Below are 20,937 nucleotides of genomic sequence, written 5' to 3' on the forward strand. Positions count from 1 at the left end.
GTAATAAAAATATAGAGTTATACATTTAGATTGTTTGGCTGATATTGAATTCCCAGTCCATTTTAAAGAAACTCAAACTGGACATCGTAGACAATATTTAATAGATATGGTAATTATTAGAATTATATGCAGAGGAAAGGCCCTATCTCCTTTTCATAAATTGAAAGTGAATGTATGTTATGTTTTAAATAAAATACTTAAGGCATGTACATATCAATTTAATGATTCCCTATTTTAATAAAATTTTCTATTAATTAAACAATGACTCTGTCTAGGCTAGATGAGAGGGCTTCTACCTTACTCTTCTTTATTTAACTGATCTTTAATTGTTGGGTTTTTTTCGGTTGTTTCAAATTTTTCACTAACATACATATGAACCTTTTTGTACATGCTTCTTTATATTTATTTTCTTAAGATGATTGTAATAAATAGAATTACTAGACAAAATATTCCTTTAAAAATGCAAATTGAAAAACTGATTTTCAGAAAGCTTTTCCAAATACATATTATAATCAACAGTACATGAGAGTAGATAAATATTCTAATATTTATGCTCAAAATTTGGTTAGCTTTTATTTTTGTCTCTACTTCTCTTTGATTATCTGATATCACCGAAATGCAGGTAGATTTATTTCTCAACATCTCAGATGCATCTTTCTTGGTCCTTCTACAACCACATTGCCTCAATGTCTGGAATTTAGCTATTGTTCCCTAATAATTCTCCTGTCTTAAGTTTCTCCTCATCTTATATGCTACCTAAAATTCCTTAATCTTCTTAAAATACAATTTTGACTATGTTAAATCCCATTTAGGCTTCTTATGAACTATTGGGTTTAGTTAAATTTCTTAAAATAGCATCCAAAGTTGTCAAACAATTGGCTCTACCTTACCCGCTCAATTTTTTCACTGCTTAACACAGACCTTAAAGTTCTCTTAGTCCACTGTGTTTATCCCATTGTCTGTCTCTCCTCACTAGCCCATAAGTTTTACAAGGAAAAGGATCTTATCTGTTTTGTTCACTTTGACAGTGTCTGGCACAAAGGAAACACTTAGTAAATATTCATTAACTGAATGGATAAACTAATTCCAATTCAGTAATGGAATAATGAGCACCCCTCACTACAAAGCATTATTCCACTATTTAAGGAAGATATAAAGTAGTTGTCGCAAATTATTTTGTTTAAGTTAGTGACCGAATCTCTCAGAATATTCTAATTCATGTTAGTCATTTCTTGGCATGACACCTCTATGTCACTTGCTAAAGTACGTTAATACATTTCATAATACAATAAGAACATATTGCTTTTTTGTACTATCTATCCAGCACCTCTGACCTCTTTCTTTCTTTTTCTTTCTTTCTTTCTTTTCTTTCTTTCTTTCTTTCTTTCTTTCTTTCTTTCTTTCTTTCTTTCTTTCTTTCTTTCTTTCTTTCTTTCTTTCTTTCTTTCTTTCTCTCTCTCTCTCTCTCTCTCTCTCTCTCTCTCTCTCTCTCTCTCTCTCTCTTTCTTTCTTTCTGGCTTATTTTTCAGAGAGCTACTTTATTTCCAAGTTTCAAAGGTTATTTTTAAATTGTCTCTAAGTATTGCTGACTGTGAAGAGGTAGCAAAATAATGGAGGTGTAAATGAAAGTTTAACTAGCTAATCCATCTGACTATTACTTTAAGAATCTTTGGAACATGTCATTTGCTAATTATCAACTAGTACTTGTGTAAGAGTAACTATTACATTGTTTATTATTTTTTATCTCTCCAAAGCACCATGTACAGTAATGTGCACATAGGTACTTAAAAGCTACATGTTAATTGAATATAATAATTTTTTAAATCGCTTGTGGTTTAAACTATAGTTGACAAAAATCATGAAGTATGTTAATGTTTTAACCTTAAAGTCCGGATAAGAGGAAAAACTGAGTTTAAAATTAGGGGAGAGGTATAAAAATAGTTTTTAAAAAATGACAATCTGAGTTTAAAAGGTTATATAGTGTTGTACCATAATAAGAGAAATAAACATTACAACTTTAGTCTTGTAAATAATCTAACAATACAAGGTTAAGGGGAGCTGGCTTGTAAATCCTGAGTCATTCCAGATACTGAAATTCTATAACCGCTTACATTCCAGTCCTAAAAAGGAAGATATGCCATTTTGTCTGGATGGCAAATTTTAACTATCTGGTATCCGTTTATTTCATTAAAAACGAAAACAGAAAGTTTTCTTAGTTTAAAATTCTGGAGAAAAGTCAACCCCACGTGACATTAAGCATCTTGAATAGTAAGAAGAAAAAAATTATGTTTTAAATATGTTTTGGGTTAGAAGAAGCAATTTCGAGAAAACAGTATACATAAAGCACAAGCTATTTTATTCCTTCAAAGTAATTATATATAAATAAATATATATATGTATACACACACACACACACACACACACACACACACACACGCACATATATACTCATGTTTTACCCCAGTTCTGCTCTTGACTTTCATTAGCATTCCTTCAGCACACAGATGAAGGTATCAATACACACACACACACACACACACACACACACACACACACACACAGAAAAAGACAGACGGAGAGGGAGAGACAGAGAGAGACACAGAGAAACTATAGAGAGAGACGAGCTCTAAAATGATAAATCTAAGCCACAAGTCTCTATTGCTAATTCTACCCCAATTGTCAACAACCGTTTTGGAATATTATTCAGCATCTATGGATAGAAGTTATAGAATAACAAAATGTAAGAAAGAGGGAATATAGAAATAATCTATTCTAATCACCTCTTTTTTTTTTCAGGGGGAAAAATAAAGCTCAAAGGGGTTATATGACATACTCAAAGACATTAAAGTCTTTCATGTGCAAGTTAAATACATTGGACCTGAGAAAACATTAGAAACTGTAGAAAAGTCTCCAAATCAACACATACTTATGTCCTGAGTAAATAAATGATCTGAGTCTTATGTTTAGAGGATTCTCCACAGTGATGACTGAATCCAGCTTGAGGATAAGCAACACAGAAACCATAAACTGTAAGCTGGGTGTGGTAGCTCTCAGATGCCGTGGGCCACGCTCACTCACAGCATTGTTCTATAAGGCAGTGGTCCTCAAACTTTTTAGTCTCAGGGCCCCTTTATATTCTTAAGAATAACTGGAGATGCCAAAAAACTATCAGTATTTCTTATATTAGAAATTAAAACTGAGAAATCTTAAATATTTATTTATTAGTTCATTAAAAATGACAGTAATAAATTCATTTCTTGTTATTTCTTTTTGAAAAAGAACTATTTTCAAGAAAAAATTCTGAGGAGTAACACTGTTTCACATTTAAAAAATCTCTTTAACATCCGACTTAGTAGAAGACAGCTGGATTCCAATATCTACTTCTGCATTTTTTTTGTTGTGACATTTTTTGAAGTATACATATATTTATATATTAAAGTACATAAAGAAAATCCAGTACCAAACAGATAAGTAGCTGGAAAAGGATTATTTTAATAGCCTTTTTATATAATTGTAAATATTCTTTTGTTTGTTTAAATTTGTTTTTATAAAGCCTGTGCTGTTTCGTGATACTTGTAAACCATGGTAAAATATACATAGCATAAAATTGACCATTTTAACCATTTTTAAGTGTACACTTTAGCAGCATTAAAGACATTTGCATAATTGTGTAATCATTGCCACCATTCATCTCAAGAATTTTCTCATCTTCCCAAACTGAAACTTTGTCCCTATTGAATCCTGACTCCCCATATGTGACTATTCTCTGATACTACTCGAAAACCCCAGAAGTTGCTTTTTCTTAATAGTGGGTAGCAATGTGGAACCTGAAACCATATCACTGTGCTTTGTGTACTCTGTTACATTAAAATCCATTGGTCTGTCATATTTTTCAAAAATCCATGTATAATTTTTAAAATTCCTTATTTTTTTAAGTTTTATTATTTTTATTAAATTTATTGGGGTGACATTGGTTAACAAAATTATATAGGTTTAAAGTAAACAATTCTATAATATATCATCCTTCTATTGCATTGTGTGTTCACCACCCAAAGTTAAATTTCCTTTTGTCACCATATATTTGACCCCTTACACCTTGATCTACCTCCCCACCTGTAACCACTAAACTGTTGTCCATGTCCATGAATCTGTTTGTATTATTGTTTGCTGCTTTCAGATTTATATCCCACATATAAGTGAAATCATATGGTTCTCAATTTTTTATGACTTATTTCACTTAGCATGATAATCTTAAAATCCATCCATGTTCTTGCAAATGGTAGTATTTCCTCTTTTCTTATGGCTGAGTAATATTCCATTGTATATATGTGCCATAGCTTCTTTATCCAATCATCTATCAAAGGACATTTTCGTTGTTTCCATGTCTTGGCCACTGTGAATAATGCTGGTATGAACATAAAGGTGCATATATCTTTATAGATAAATGTTTTAAAATTTGGGGGTAAATACCTAAAGAAGTGATTGCTGGGTCATATGTTAACTCTATTCTTAATTTTTTGAGGAACTGTTTACCATAGCAGCTGTACCAATTTGAATTCTACCAAATATGTAAAGAAGAATAAATATCAATTTTACTCTCTTTTAAAAAAGAGAAGAAGAAACATTACACTTACTACTAAAACGAGACAAAATTTCAGATAAGAGTTGGGCAATTTCTTAAAATCCTATACATACACCTACCATACTACCCAGCCATTCCACTAGTAAATGTTTACCAAAGAGAAGTGAAATCTTATGTCCAAAATCTCATACATGAATGTTCACAGCAGTTTTATTTATAACAACTAAATACTAGAAACACTGCAAAAATTCACCAACAGGTGAATAAGTAAACAAATTGTGATATATTTTTACTATGGACTACTATTCAACAATACAAGGTAACAAACTGTTAATACATGCCAACAACCTGTAAGAATTCTCAAATAATTATGTGGAGTGAAAACAGGTAGACATTTTCATAATATTAGGTAAAAAAAAGTCCTGACAAACGTGCCACAAAACTGGAACCCCCCCCAAAAAAACATTATTTAAATTTACTAAAAAAAAAAATTTAACTTATCCATTGGTAAAATGTTATTAACCAGCTAGCAATATAGTTTAAAAGTAAGAATATATGTACTATACTTGAAATGATACTAAAAATCAATATAAGAATATAATAATAGGCAAAATGGGAAAAGGATTTAAACACATATCATTTTTACAATGAAAAACTAAAAGTGAAGCAATATCCAAACTACTGTAATGCCAACCTACTAACCAAATATTCAGACTCTCACCAAAGGTCTAATAATAAGCCATTAGAAAATTCTGACAAATAAATAACTTAGCACACTTGAGTTAGGCTATCTTTCATTCTGCAGTTTAAAATAAATTTACTTACTATTTGCTATACGTTCTTGACTTCTTACAATACTGTCCTGTATAGATTTTAAAGGTGATTTCTTGGTACCATGTATGGTTGTTGTGGCGAGTTCTTTCAGTTTCCAGTGGTTCCAAAAGCCTTTTTGAGGTCTTAAACCTGTTAAAAAAAATTTATGCTTAACCTAATACATTAGGATTTTTAAAATATCTTTTTAATTCATCAAAGCATTTTTGCCAATATTGTATATTTCATTCTTACAACAGTCCTGTAAAAATTATCATTCTCAAGTTTCAATAAGGGAACTTCTATACAGAAAAGTTAATGTCTCATTATATAAAACAGTGAATTAGAAAAGAACTAAAACTTGGTGTTCAGGTAGCTTTGGATCAAAACGGCTTAGGCAAATACTGTGTTCTCCTCCCCCGATGACCACAAGGAACTTACAACTAAACTACTGAACAACCATCATTGAGAGTCACCTGAGGTCTAGCTGAACAGAAGTCCTATAATAAGGTCATACAGAAGAAGTCCCTTTGAGTCTGATAGGAGGAGCAAAGATGTGGAATGGGGCTGGTCTGACACTCACATGTGATGGGTGAAAATCAGGAGAAGTATCTTAGCTATGGAAATCCCTCCTAGAGCAACAAGTGGTCCCAGCCCACACCAGTCTCCTCGGCCCAAAGTTTTAGTACAGGGAAGAAAATTTGCCATAGCTTCTGGCTGTTAAAACCAGTGAAGATTGTGGCCTACCTCAAGAAACAAGAAAATCTCAAATAAACAATCTAACTTTACAAACCTCAATGGTAATAAAAGGAAGACATAATAAAGATCAGAGCAGAAATAAATGAAATAGAGAATACAAGAACAACAGAAAAGATTGATTAAACTAAGAGCTGGTTCTTTGAAAAGGTAAGCAAAATAGATAAAATTCCAGCTACACTAAGCAAGAATAAAGTGAGAGGGCTCAAATAAATAAAATCAGAAATGAAAGAGAAGTTACAACTGATACCATAGAAATACAAAGGATCGTAAAAAAGTACTATGAACAATTATACACCAACAAATTTAGAAGAATTAAATACCTAGAAACATGCAATCTTCTAAGACTAAATCATAAAAAAAATAGAAAATTATAGGCCAATATCCTTGACAAACAAAGATGCAAAAATTCTCAACAAAATATTAACAATCTAAATTTAAGAATACATTAAAAGAATCATATACCATGATCAAATGTATTTATTCCAGGGATGTGAGGATGGTTCAACATCTGCAAATCAATGTGATACTTCACATTAACCAAATGAAGAATAAAAATCATATAATCATCTTCATAGATGCAGAGAAAACATTTGGTAAAATTCAACATCCATTTGTTTATGATAAAAACTTTCAACAAAGTGGGTATAGAGAGAATGTACCTCAACATAATAAAGACCACATATGACAAGCACAAAACTAGCATAATACTCAATGATGAAAAGTTGAAAGCTTTTCTTCTAATGTTAGGAGCAAGACAAGGATGTCCACTATTACCACTTTTATTCACTATAGTATTAGATGTCCTAGCCAGAGCAATTAGGCAAGAAAAAGAAATAAAGTGCATACAAATTGGAAAGAAGTAAAACTGTCACTATTTGCTGATGAAATGATACTTAATATAGGAACCCTAAAGACTCCCCAAAAAACTGTTAGAACTAATAAATTAATTCAGTAAAGTTGTAGGATACAAAACCAATATACAGAAGTCTGGTATTTCTCCCTCTTAAAAATATAAAAAATAACCAAAGTACCCATTGATAGATGATGATAGGATAAAGAAGATGGGACACACACACACACACACACACACACACACACACACACATTGTATAATGGAATATTACTCAGCCATAAGAAAAGATGAAATACTGCCATTTGCAACATCATGGGTAAATCTTGACATTATCATGCTAAGCAAAATAAGTCAAATAGAGGAAGTTGAGAACCATATGACTTCACTTATATGTGGGATATAAAATTGAAAGCAATAAATGAACAAGACAAACAAAAACTCATAGACCCAGGTGACAGTTTACTGGTTATCAAGGGGAGAGTAGGGGGAGGCAAAGAGTAAGGTAAAGGGGGGTCAAATAGATGGTGACGAAAGGAGATTTGACTTTGGGTGGTGAACACACAATACAATAGACATATGATATATTATTGAATCGTACACTTGAAACCTATATAAACCTATATAATTTTATTAACCAATGTCACCCCAGTAAATTTAATAACAACAAAACAAAACAAAACAAAATGAAACACTTTCTTACAGAAATGGTTTGGTTAGTAAGAACTGACACAAAAGTTTCAAAAATCAGTGAAAATTTAGACCAAAAGATTTATAAGAAGCAGTACTTGAAAACTGTTAATAGCTTCTTATAGTTCATAATTGCATTATAGCCCTAGAAAAAAATGTTGGAAGGTCATTCCAGGAATATGCAAATATATATTTGATTTAAACCTAGGTAACTAAATCTCTAACTAAATAGGATAGAATCTTATTTCCCTTTAGTCTTTCAGTTCTATCACTTCCACCTACGATCACCTCATGATACAAAAAAAGTTCCTTTAACTCATTATGTGTTCTATTAGAAACTAAATTAGCTCTAGAATTCACCCAATATTATTAGTATGTCAGTAGTGTTCTAAAAGCAACTAAAATATTTATCTTCCATAAAATGTATATGGTATGACTTTATTTGTGTCAATTCAGCTTTAGCAATCATTTAACTGCCTATATAACTATTTGGCTTCTAAAGTTCATAACCTGATTAATTTTAGTATGATAAAAATTTCAGAAAAAATAAATAAAACATAGGAATCAATATGGCATGTTTTATAAGCCAAAGAACTACCAATTTTTTGACTGGAGCAAATGAAATCCAAAAATTTTAGGTACCAAAATGATGCTCAATATTTAAATGACAATCATACCTGACAACCAAAGAAAAATATTATTCCCTAGATCTTCTTTAAATTCATCATTAAAGAGATCACTGGATTCTGGAAATGCTTCCTGGAATGTTGCATAGATAGCTTGTGCCAAACAATCAGGATACATCTGCCAAAAATAGTCATATTAGAATAATTTCATGTTTCATATGACATATTTCAACTACCAAATAAATTATTAAGTTTGTAAAATTTACATATCCCTTTTTTGTGATAGCTTGCTTTAGGTCATTTATTATATTTCTATATCTCTAATTGAGGAATACAAAGAAGAGTTGAAAATACTAGTTGGTTTGGCTATTTGTTATCATTTGGGGCAAAAAATTAATTTGGATAAAAGATGAAGTTAATGATTAAGATAAGGTTTGATATTATATATTTATTTTATTTGACCTTACTATGGTTATCCTGTTTTATAAATTGATGTTTACAGGTCATTATAATAAAAAGTATGTATAAATATAATTGACACATAACTGTGTAATTTTAATGTGTTTAATGAGTTGATTCGATACATTTATATACTGCAATGTGGTTACCATTGTAGCCTTAGCTAACACCTCTATTATGTCACATAATTATCATTTTTTTGATGGCGAGAATACAAAACGTATTTTTAAATAATTGAAGCCTGTTTATGTGAGTTAATATATTGTAGCCACTATTGTATTATTTACATGTTAAAATCATGATAATACATCAACAAGTATGTTGTTCTACCAGTATTCTATTAGTAAAACCCCTAGACTACTAAATTCCTCTCAGGGAGTGACTAAACATAGAATGATACCATATTTTTATATTAAAGATTAAAAATATTTATTAACTATTTTTGTACTTTGCATTGAGATAAGTATTTACAATCACACGTTTACCCTTAATAATGTAAATTTTAGAATCAGAAAGGCCCTTTAAGGGTTATTGTCCTAATTCCTGGAACCTGTAAACTTAGCACGAGGGATTTGCAGATATCACTAAGTTAAGGATCTTGAAATGGGGAGACTATCTCAGATTATCCAGTGGGCCTTAAATGTAATAGGAAGTGGTCTTATAAGAGGAGTGCTGAAGAAAATTTTATTATAGAAGAGGAGAATGAAATGCGACGACAGAAGCAAAGATTGGAATGATGTGACTAGGAGCCAAGGAATGTTGGTAGCCATCGGAAGCTAGAAGAGGCAAGGAATGGGTCTCCCCTGGGAGCTCCTAAAGAAACTAGCTTTGTTGATACCTTGATTTTACCCCCGTTTTGGACTTCTGGCCAAAGACAATTGATTTCTGTTGTTTTAAGCTGCTAAATTTGTGATAATTTGTTACAGCAGCGATAGGAAAGTAACACAGTCACCTTGTCCAGTAGTGCTCAAATTTGCTGGTTATTGATAGTATTCTCTGAATAGCTCAATGATTTTCTTTCTTTTGGGGCAGGGGAAGAGTGGGAGATTGCTTTAATATATTGATGTATTTAATTTTATTGAATGAAACATGATTATTTGATGACCAGAAACAATCACACATTTTATTTGTGGTACATAAAATCATACTAATGATTAAAAGTAAAATGTTGAACAAGATGAATGAGGGGAACTTCTAAAAATTTTCTCTGAATACCTCACTTTCAGGAGATGATAGGAATAAAAGAGATCAAGTGTCAAACTGTGTTGGGAAAATTTTAAAGGAGTATTGTTGTATGATATTGGAAGAGAGGGAAGTAAAAGCCATACTAAATATTTAAGTGATATAAATCTGATGCGCCAATAGTAACAAAACCTTCACCTATTTGGATGAATTAAAAATAATGAAAATTGGTCAATGAGCGATGAGGCTTTGCTTCCACTTAAATAGATCTGAAGGGGATAGACCTGTAGGGAGGTGGCCTGGTTCTCAAACATAGAAACAAGGAGAGGGAACATTAAAAAAAGACTGAACACAGGTCAAAGCATCAAATCACTAAGGTGTATAACTTGTTCTCAAAAGAAGTTTGAATTTTGATTAAATAACTTCTAATTTCTTTTTGGAAAAGAGCCATTGAAAACAGGGACTCAGAAAATATGACTTTTCTCAAATCGAGTCATGATTTGAGAAAGGTTATAAATACAACATCTATCAAATGGCACATCCATTCCAGGGGAGAACGCATGGACCAAAATGTAGGACTAGAAATTGGGGAATGGGGTTATGTAATGGTGCCACTAAGTATTCCACATGAAATGGAATACTAATCCTTAAGGGCCCCATGTTAAAGTGAAAACATGCTTCATTTCCTTAAACCATTCAGGTAGGATAGATACACTTACCACAAAAGATAGACTGAGTAAAAGAGTATAGATAGGAGAAACAGATGTTTTTTTCATCTCTGGGCAATTTAATTACCCCAAATTCTAACCATTAACTAATTTTTAGAGAAAAAATTAATATTAGCTGAGAAAAATCTAGCCTATCTTTGAAAATATTATTGTTCTACAAAACGATTTGTGAATGATAAATCTAATCAACCTCTTCATCTGATACACAAGCAGCTGTGGAACTGAGAGACTGAAGGTCTTGACATGATCCCCCAGGTAATTAGCAGATTGCAGAAACAAAGCCAAATCTCATTTCCGATTCACTACTGACTTCCTTCTACTACATGTATATGTTTGTGAGTAAGATAGTTCAAGATGGAACATAAATATTTGGCAGTTTAGGTTTGTTTAGGTTTTTGTTGTGAAGGATGTTTATTTTTATTTTGGGTTTGTTTTATCCATGAAAACCTCTACTGACTCCAAAATACATATTTCTGATTTAAAGATTCAACAAAATAAATTTGAATATGGATTCTGCTTTGAAATGCTAGATGTTTAAATTTAAAAATATCCAATGAAATTTCTAGACATCTTCATTTCATATTATTTAAGAACATAAATTATTTTAGTCAGCCTTATTCATTAGTTAATATAACAACACAAAAGTAAAACAAACATTTGATTAATAAACGTGTCCATTTTCTTTACTATAATAGGCACTTAGATAGGCCTTAGGCATAATAGAAACTTTTCAAGTCCTCTTAGATCAAAAGATACATTATAAAGTAAAAGAAAATTTATAAATAATTTTTGAGATAAATATAAAAAAACAAGGATATACAGAGAATGAGTCAATATTTTTCAAATTATTAATATGCAAACAAAATACTTATGGCACACTCAGGATATATTGTAAGAGTTTTAGCGAAAGAATATAGTATTCTGGATTGGGGGCATAACTTTGAAAATATTATCAATACTTGCTTTATTTCAAGACGTTTTGCTTTCAAAGTAACAATATATGTTCTCATCTGTGTTTAAATAAAATAAATATTTTTCTATTTCAACAGCTCTAAAAATAATTAGCATAACCAGTTAATTTCTATCTTTACCTGAAAGAATGCATCTTTTCGATTTAGAGGTATGCTCATGAAAAGTGTCACATAACTTTCTGAAATTCTATCAAACAAGGAATCTTGATTTTGTTTGTCAGGCTTAAAAATAAAAAATGTATGGAATTATCATTAATATTACAATTTAAAATTAAAATTTGTTTGCATAATGACAGTAATTTTGTCTATTCTTACAGAGCAGATCAGTTGTTATAGTGAAATGAATATGGGTTTTGGCATCGGGTAGACCTGAATTTGAATGTTGGCTCTGTTATTTCATTAGCTGCATGACCCTGAACAAGTTAATTAAGTCCTAGTTTCCTCATATGCCAAATGTCGATAATATATACATATCTTAAAGTAGAACAGGGATATAATTAAATTAAATAAGGACAAGGATCATATTTTGTCTGACTGTATTTCAAGCTCTCAGCACAATGCCTGGCACATAGAAAACACAAAAATGTTTGATGAATTAATGAAGGTTCTTGCATAGTATTTGGGATACAGAAGGCAGTCAATGACTTAGTTACCTTCTGTTGTTCCATAACCATTCCAATTGTTTCATTATCAGTAACTCAGTATGAAATTAAAGGAATTACTGGGATGAAATGACCATAGACAGAACTAGTATAATTGTGACATGATAGCTAAACTGAAAACAATGTATGTTGCAAGAAGGAAGAAATCTATAGATAATAATGACAATATTACAGTAAAGTCCTAATGTAGCACCCTGAATTATTGTTCTATTAAGCAATGAAGAGATGAATTAGTCAAAATCATGAATTAAGCAATGAATATGAATTAAAGAGTCAAATTCATGTATGATGTCAATTGTAGAAGCACATTGGCATTAATAAATTTTGATAAAAAACACCAATAATTATCAAATTTAGTGGTAGTCTTCTATGAAATTATCAAGCCAAATGAGCTGGGATTTATAAATGCATAGGATCTTAGACCCAAAATGGAAGTTAGATATTACCTACATTCAGTCCCTCTATTTTAGTGATTGCACTGGTACTCAGAAAGATTAAGAGGATTATTTAAGGTTATACACTTAAGTAATTGAGAGCCAGACTAGATCTTCTCACTCCCAACACAGCTCTCACACTTGTGTAAAAAGTTTATGGAAGGAAGTAACAGCAAAAATAATAATGATAATGTTAATAGTTAGCAATTCTTGATCACTTGTTTAACAGGCAGTGGTCCTAAGATATATGATTGTGTGTGAATTACATAAGAATTTATATATATTTTTTCTTTTTTACTTGTCAAAAAAGTTAGTGCGCTTCAATTGCACAATCTATACTTAACAGGTCTGAAGAAAAAAAAAATTATCCAAACAGAAAGTTCCAGAATATGTCTTTGAGTAATACAAAACAACCTAGTATCCACGCCATACGTATCTCCACAGGAAGCGCAGTAGCAAAATGGTATGGTTATTTTTGTTAATGTTTTGGTATGCTTGAAAAGAAAATGTATCCTGAAGCTGTTGGGTATTCAGGTTACTGACATATTCATTAGATCAACCTATTTAACATATGTTAAATCATACTTGCATTCCAGGAATAAATCCCACTGGTCAGAGAGTATAATCTTTTCAACATGCTGCTAAATTTGGTTTGCTAGTATTTTGTTGAGGATTTTTGCATCAATATTAATCAAAGAGGATATTTGTCTATAGATTTTTTGTTTCTTGTAGTATGGCTTTGCTGTCTGGGTAATGCTTGCTTCATCAAATGAGCTAGAAAGTGTTCCCTCCTCTTCAGGTTTTAGAAGTGTTTGAAACGAACATTGTGTTCTATTACAATAATAATGATGATGATGATAATAATAATAATAATAATAATAATAAAATAGATGTACTCATTGAACACTTACTGTATTCCCAGTTCCATGTAAATAAGCAACTTTACATGCATTTTCTTATTTAACACCCCCATTAAATTTCTAAGGTAAGCAATTTTTAAAAATTTATCAATGACTTAGAGAAGTAAATAACTATTCAAGGTCATATCATTTACTAACTGGATAAACTTGTTTTAACTCTATCATACTGAATTCCAATCCCATAGTACATTTATATAGCATTTTACTAGGTGTCTTCTTATTCATGTAATTTTTAATGCACACAACAACCCTTGGAAAACAACCCTTGGAAAAAAGCAGGGTGTATGTTATTTCCTACCTTTGTTTTATCTTTTAGAGATGAGGTAAGAGAAGATCAGAGAGGGGGTTTTTTTTTTTTTGTTTATTTGTTTGTTTGTTTGTTTTAATTAGTCCAAAGTTTCACACTAAATACTAGGAAAATTAGATTTAAATTTTAGTATTCCGGGTTCAAGTACATCAGTTTTTTTCTATTAGATCAAGCTATCAGTAAATCATAGATAATAAAGAAAGTTGTTTTTATAATAATCATATAACAATTACTGAAATAAGTTTTAGAGTTAGCATGCTGAAACATGTTCTATTCTAGAGTATGATTATATATTTTTCATATTATACTATTGGTAATTAAATTATTTAAGTGGCTTAGGGTTTTACTATATTCCAGTTATAAAATCATTATTATTTATTTTTCATAAAGTGGGCTACAAAGTTTTGTATTTATCTAAAAATTTAGCACACCTTGAAATAGGACCATATCTAACTAAACTAAAATGTTCAAAGAGTGGGTCTATTTCCACACAACGCTGGTAAAAATGTGTGGGGGTCCCACCACATTATTTGGTGGATTTAGGGACCTAAGAGGTCATGTTATTTATATAGTTCACTGGCTTTTATATAGATATAATATAATATATACATATTATATAATATATATATATCAAACAATGAACTCCCTTAGAAATAAATTCATAGATGAAATGCAATGAATGAAACCAATGAAAGAAGAACTATTCTGCTTAATTCAAGGAAAGGTTGCTTCAATTTGATCTGGATCCCCAAATTGCCCCTTTGAATACTAAAAGGACATTGATTCAGTGGAATCACATATCACTCTTCAAAAGACATCAAAAATAGTAAATTAAATGGGAAATTCTATTACATTATGATATTTTTAAATTATTACATTTTAATCTCATAAAGTCAGTAGTTTATAGAATAAAGATAAAAAAATTCTAATTCCTTGTTATTCCAGGAATAATCCTATAAATCCTATAAATGTAGTGGGCAATAATATTTTTGTGTCAAATCTATGTTTATTCAGAATAATAAAATACTATTATAGCTTAATATAGTCACTAGAAATTTTACTAAATTGTTTTCTTCGAAAACTTGTTATATATACAACTTACAAATTTAAGTGGGAAAGTAAGGTTTCTCTCTGTTATCCTCGAAAAACATAAATTTAGGATACAGATCTAGAAAAATATATAAGGTAATAAAACTCCTCTGATTTCATAAATTTCCCTAAGTACCTTTGCAGAATTGATATACCACTTCCTATGCCTCACCCACCTCTTAACAGTATCAGAAATATAGGACAGATACTCTTACCTAGAATTACATTAATCATCCTAATACAAAGCACTATCTGAAGGGTTTGTATGTAAAATTCATAACACCCATTCCTTCATGGTATGCAATTTCTGTGAGGATTCATCAGCAGTTTTCTGTGGGTAATTTGAGCTAGGGAAAGATGTAGAGTTGAGTCCATTTTCAGGCTTTCTTGATGGGGTGGCACACCTTAATGCTTAGACTGTGATCCCCTAGGTTGCTCTATTTTCCATTTTTTCAGCTCCAGAGGCTACACAGCAGTCATTGGTATTTATCACTTTTTCCAGGCTTACATATTCTCTAACATAAGATTCATGTGCTGTGTATTTCCATTCTCTTACTGTATCCAAGATAACCACATCTTTCTCTTTTAAGTCCTAATCAGTCTTTACCTTTATGAATTGAAGACCCTCTGTCCATCTGATCTGTAGACTGTTTTCCAAATGAAAACCTTCAATGTCACTAATTTGCAATGGGTTTTTTATTTAAAATTTATCAGCACATTATAGTATTGAGTGAAACTACAAATTATTCACTACGATGCTTGATTTCACTTATCTTTTTCTGATTAATGAAGACAGTGTTCTTTGAAATCATATTGAAGACAACTCCACTGAAAGAACTCTAGATTTCAAATAGGATTTCTAATGTGTGGAATACTAAAAAACCAAGCTCTGAGAAAAGATCCAGAATAACATTTTTTGTACCAGTGCTACTTCCACCAAAGAATAAATTACGCTGCAAATCAACCTAAAAAAAAGTTTGAAACATATCATTATACCTTAAATTTATAGAGAAACCACCACCAAAAGGCATCATGCAAAAGAGCAATAGAGGCTTCTGAGAGAAAATGTGTCTTCCAGATTTTGAAAATTTTTTCCTATAAAAAAAGACGAATATAGATAAAATTAAATTACATTATAAAATATGTAATTCATGTGCATGTAATTAATGTAAATAGGCTTTATAAAGAGTATGTGTTCAATAGTTATAGATTAGCACTATTCAACAGAAATTTAATATGGAGCCCTAAACATAATATTAAATTTTCTAGTAGCCACTTTAAAAACATAAAAGATAAAAGATGAAATTAATTTTAATGACATTTATTTAACAAAATATATTTAAAAGATTATCATTTCTATATATAATTGTTGTAAAAATTATTAATGAAATATTTTGCATTTTTTTTTGGTACCAGGTCTTTGATTATAATTAATAGAACATCTCAATTTGAACAGCAAATTTTCATCACAAATACTATGTAAGTATTTAGACTTCATAAAATACATAGTTGTAATTTTATTTCAACCATAATCAAAAGTTTTTCAATAACCGAATCTAGTATTAGTTTTTTAATTTATATATAAATTAATTAAAATAAATAAATTTTAAAAATTCAGCTAGGTCACACTAGCCACATTTCACATGTTCAATAACTACATTTGGCTAGTAGTAGAAATGATAGTGTAGGCTAGACCAAAGATAGCAAAAGTCCAAGATACATGCTATAATTTCCTTTGTATTGAAGATCTATCAATAATCATGGACTCCTATCCTAACGAAACCCATTATAACTCTAGACATATCAAAACATAGTGTTCTCTTTAAGCAATTGAACAAAAATTGACATATAAGGTTAAATCTATTTACCATGACTACTACAGACTATAAAATTATGGTTTAAATAAATCTTTTTATCTTATTCAATTAAGAGTTTTTAAATGCCAGATTCAGTAGAGCTCAAGATGTCTTTTAATGAAACACATAAGTATAAATTCCTGTTTTTCAAGTGCAAGCCTACATAAGAAGACATGGTGCAAACTTTTATGCCAAGGTCATTTATAACTTCTCTTTCACAGGCCACTTAGTATGGAGTACATAGGTAACAGCATTAACTTAGATTTAGTACTTCTTAATTACAGAGAAGATATGTAAAGTGCATAAACATAAAGAAAAAAGTCAAAAATTGAAATACAGAGGGGAGAGTCAAATACTGTTCTTTAAATGATTTGCAAATATGCTTTTTAGTGTAAATTAATTGCGTGATTGTGTCTATTTTAAGTTTTGGTTATGTTTAGTATCACTAACACTCCTTTTTCAAAAAAAATTCCAAATTCTTTAAAACATATTAATACTTAGTGAAAAAAAACTAAAAAGTGAAATTAACAAAAGAAAACCCAAAACCAGCTTAAAAAGTTAAATGCTTCTCCCCTTCCCACCCTCTACTCCTCTGTCCACTTTTGTGATACTTTTTTGATTCAAGTAAATGTAAACATATCTTAAAACTTATAGATTGTTTGAGGTGGAACTAATATTGACTCTAGGTTGGACAAAATTATTTCTGATGTTGTCTTGAATTTCTATCTGGGTATATAAGTATGCTTGTGGTTCAGTTTTCTCCTATATCCATAATATAGGCCCTTTTTCACTTGATTTAATTTAACAAAATTTGTACTGAGCACCATCTTAGCCAAGGCTTTGTTCTGGGTGGTACAGGGAATAATATACACTTTCGTTCATTAAAAAACTTGATCTATGATTATATGTGTAGGAATGTGTTTGGATGAGATTAGGAGAATTCAATCAACTCAGTGAATTTCCTACCTTCGAGCATGTAACAGGAGCCCTTTAACCTCTCTTTTTTTGTTTCAGATCTATAAGTTCAGCCCCTTGGTAAATTATTGTTAGAATTTCTATAAAATTACCTTCCCTCTGTTATTTTTATTTTTCTACACTTTCACTCTAATTTCATCATGTATTTATTTTAATGCCATTGCATTATACATGTTCTAGTAAGCCAATTTAAATTCTTTTTTAAAATCGGGTAGGGATATTAACAAACAAAATACTGGATATCTAAATTCAGATATGTGTTTGATAAACAACTCCTAATATCTTAACCCGGCTGCTGGTTGTATCCACTCCTAATCATCCATATCTACTTCCAGTCCTCATTTTCCTATTTCTTTCAGTAATGCCGGCATCCTCCAAGTTAACCATACTAAAAATTTCTTATAGCTGTACTTCCTTGTGATTTGAGTTAGGTATATATGCATTGATGGTTAAAATGCAGTCCCATCTTAGAACTCAAATGTTAGAATTATAAAAAATATTATAGATGATCTAGAATATCATTCATAAAATTGTTTTTGAAATAATTTCTATTAATTTCTTTTTATAACAATAAAACCTTTTCCCTGAGCCAACTGTGGAAAATACAGTTAGAGAAAGGAATAAATATGCTCATGACTCAGGCCTAACAACAATTTGCATCTGTAGTTTTTCTCTATAAAAATGGAACCAGGTGACTGTATTCAGCAGGCAGACTAAACCTTCCCTCTCACAAAAATCCTCTAAAATAGAAAAGAGAATTGAAAAACATTTGTATTAGCATGGAAAATAAGAGAGAGTATCATTATTGAATCATTCTAGGTGAAAATGTCAATTGAGGTGCCCCCTGGTTTCCTACCTGAGGGGCAAACAGGAGATCCAAATAGGTCCATCACACTCTACTTCTTGGAACACTGCATCTGGAAGATACAGCACTAAAGAGATGCACTCTCTTTCATCTTAAAGAGAGTGAAAAAAGGGCAGAAAATAATGGCTGGGACAGGTTCATCCAGGTTTAGTGGCTGATTATGTTACTGCTTCTGATGAACCACAGAGGACTATAGAAGGAGGAAGTGCAGCATGGATTTTGTGTTGAGAAATAAAGAGCCATGGGAAGGCTGGGGGTGAGAGAAAGAAAAGAGGGCCTACTAGGGGCCAACTACTTCTCAGAGACCTGTCTGAAAGGAATCTGCCTGGGGTTACAAGGAGCATTGCTTAAGCCCCTAGGAAATAGAAATTTTATTAGTTAACTATCTAACATATATATGGGTGGGAAATCAATACCAGTAACCACTCAACCCTCAGCCTACCTCTGGCATTCAAAGACCAAAGATCTAGTTACCTTCCTATACCTTTTTTTTATCCATTGGCTACCCTGTAGAAATACTACTCAAAAATTGTCCAGATACTTGGAGACTGAATAGGTGGGGTTATGGAGAAAAGCTCTTATAAATTATTTTGGGGTCAAAATGAGTAGGCTAAAATGTCCTGAGCTGATAGAACAGGAAGAGGGAGGAGGAAAATAGCTGCTAGACTCACATGTCCAGCCAATGCACACTAGCACCCTCAGACACCTGAGGCAGAAACACAGAGTCTAATACATTCTCTCTGGTGATCAGAGTGTGCAACGTCACTGGTCTTTCCTGCCAGACTTAATGGCCAAAAACTAAATCTTGCTTAAACACCTAATTTGTCAGATCTTTAAAAAAAGGTCTGATTCATTAAATCATACTCAAAATTTATTATACAATAAAAATGAAGTAATATTTACATACATCAAAGTTATGGGTTTTTAAAATAAAAAGATAAATTCGTTCAGCATCCAAATGTCTGGGTAGTTGAGTGAGCTCATTTGTTTTGAATCCTGAGAAGTTACAACCCTAGAAAGAGGAAATATCACATAACAATAATTACTTCACTTTTTCAGTTCAGTAGTCTCATATGACTACAGAAGACAGATAAATACTTAACTATTATTAATGAATTAATTATTTTACTTCTTGTTATGAAAATAAATGAAAAATATTTACTCTACCTAAGAAAAATCTTCAAATTTTCTGCTTCTCTGAAATTCAGAGCCCTGGCATATACTCTGAGTCCAAAAGCAAAAAAAAATTATATTTCAGAACTAATTTGATATAACTCAAATGCTGAAGAATTTTAGCAAGACTATACATAAAGAAATGGACGAGGCAGAAAAAGAAAACTTCTGTATCTGTTCTTAACTCTCTCCTAGGGCCCCTATTTCTATTTATAGCTGCATCGACATTATTAAAAACATTCTTTTACCTCCATATAATACTTTGGTATATAATTTCATAAAACAGAAAATTTAAATACCTCTACATTCTTCTTTGTCTCCATTTCATCTGAAAGCTGGAAAACATTTTAAATAAAATCATTAAAACTCTAAATTGAAGAATTTTTATAGTTGGTAAATTTGTTCAGTTAGTGTGTGTGTGTGTGTGTGTGTGTGTGTGTGTGTCCTGTTTAGGACTAGAATGCTGTTTCTGTGTTAGATGCTAGAAATACAAGGACAGTCCTTCCCTCAAGTTAGTTATAGTTCAAGGAGGGAATAAGATACATATACAATGTATAGTAAAGTGCTAAAGTCATCTATGATGCAAGTCTAACAGCCTCAACTGACCCTAAGAAGAGTTCTACAGCTGAAGGAGTCCATTACAGTTGTCTTGTATTGAGTTGAAATAGCCAGGTCTTTCTGCCTCCAACTTGATGAATCATTGGATATTGATGGTTCCTATAGGGGCATGTTCTCAGGAAAAGAAGTTCTCTGTAGATGAGGCAACATGTAAAGGGGCTGACAGGTAAAAAGTGCTCCCTACCAGCATTCTTAATAGCTAGGGTAACAGGTCATTCCTTGAAGGAGAATCTATGTGGCACATCTCCATGTTTACCCTACACTTTACACAGAGAATAAGTAGCCCTCTGTATACATTTATCTTTGATCATCTAGGCATGTTAGTATATTGTTTACTAATTTCCAAATCCTTGCTTCCTCCAGGAATAACTAATCTTACAG

General features: G+C 31.3%; 1 protein-coding gene across 1 annotated transcript in view; it reads right to left on the reverse strand.

The window, feature by feature from the left end:
- FAM227B (family with sequence similarity 227 member B) overlaps nucleotides 1–20,937 on the reverse strand; it is a 145,197-nt gene that overhangs the window by 113,378 nt on the left and 10,882 nt on the right. The window contains exons 4-9 of the mRNA XM_016128610.2: nucleotides 20,238–20,273; nucleotides 19,673–19,777; nucleotides 16,066–16,164; nucleotides 11,778–11,879; nucleotides 8,369–8,495; nucleotides 5,408–5,545 (exon numbers count right to left, since the gene is read on the reverse strand). Of these exons, the coding sequence (XP_015984096.1) occupies nucleotides 5,408–5,545; nucleotides 8,369–8,495; nucleotides 11,778–11,879; nucleotides 16,066–16,164; nucleotides 19,673–19,777; nucleotides 20,238–20,273 (607 nt within the window). The remainder of the gene's footprint in view (nucleotides 1–5,407; nucleotides 5,546–8,368; nucleotides 8,496–11,777; nucleotides 11,880–16,065; nucleotides 16,165–19,672; nucleotides 19,778–20,237; nucleotides 20,274–20,937) is intronic.

Source organism: Rousettus aegyptiacus, unplaced genomic scaffold, assembly GCF_014176215.1.
Source record: "Rousettus aegyptiacus isolate mRouAeg1 unplaced genomic scaffold, mRouAeg1.p scaffold_m13_p_3, whole genome shotgun sequence".
Lineage (NCBI taxonomy): Eukaryota > Metazoa > Chordata > Mammalia > Chiroptera > Pteropodidae > Rousettus > Rousettus aegyptiacus.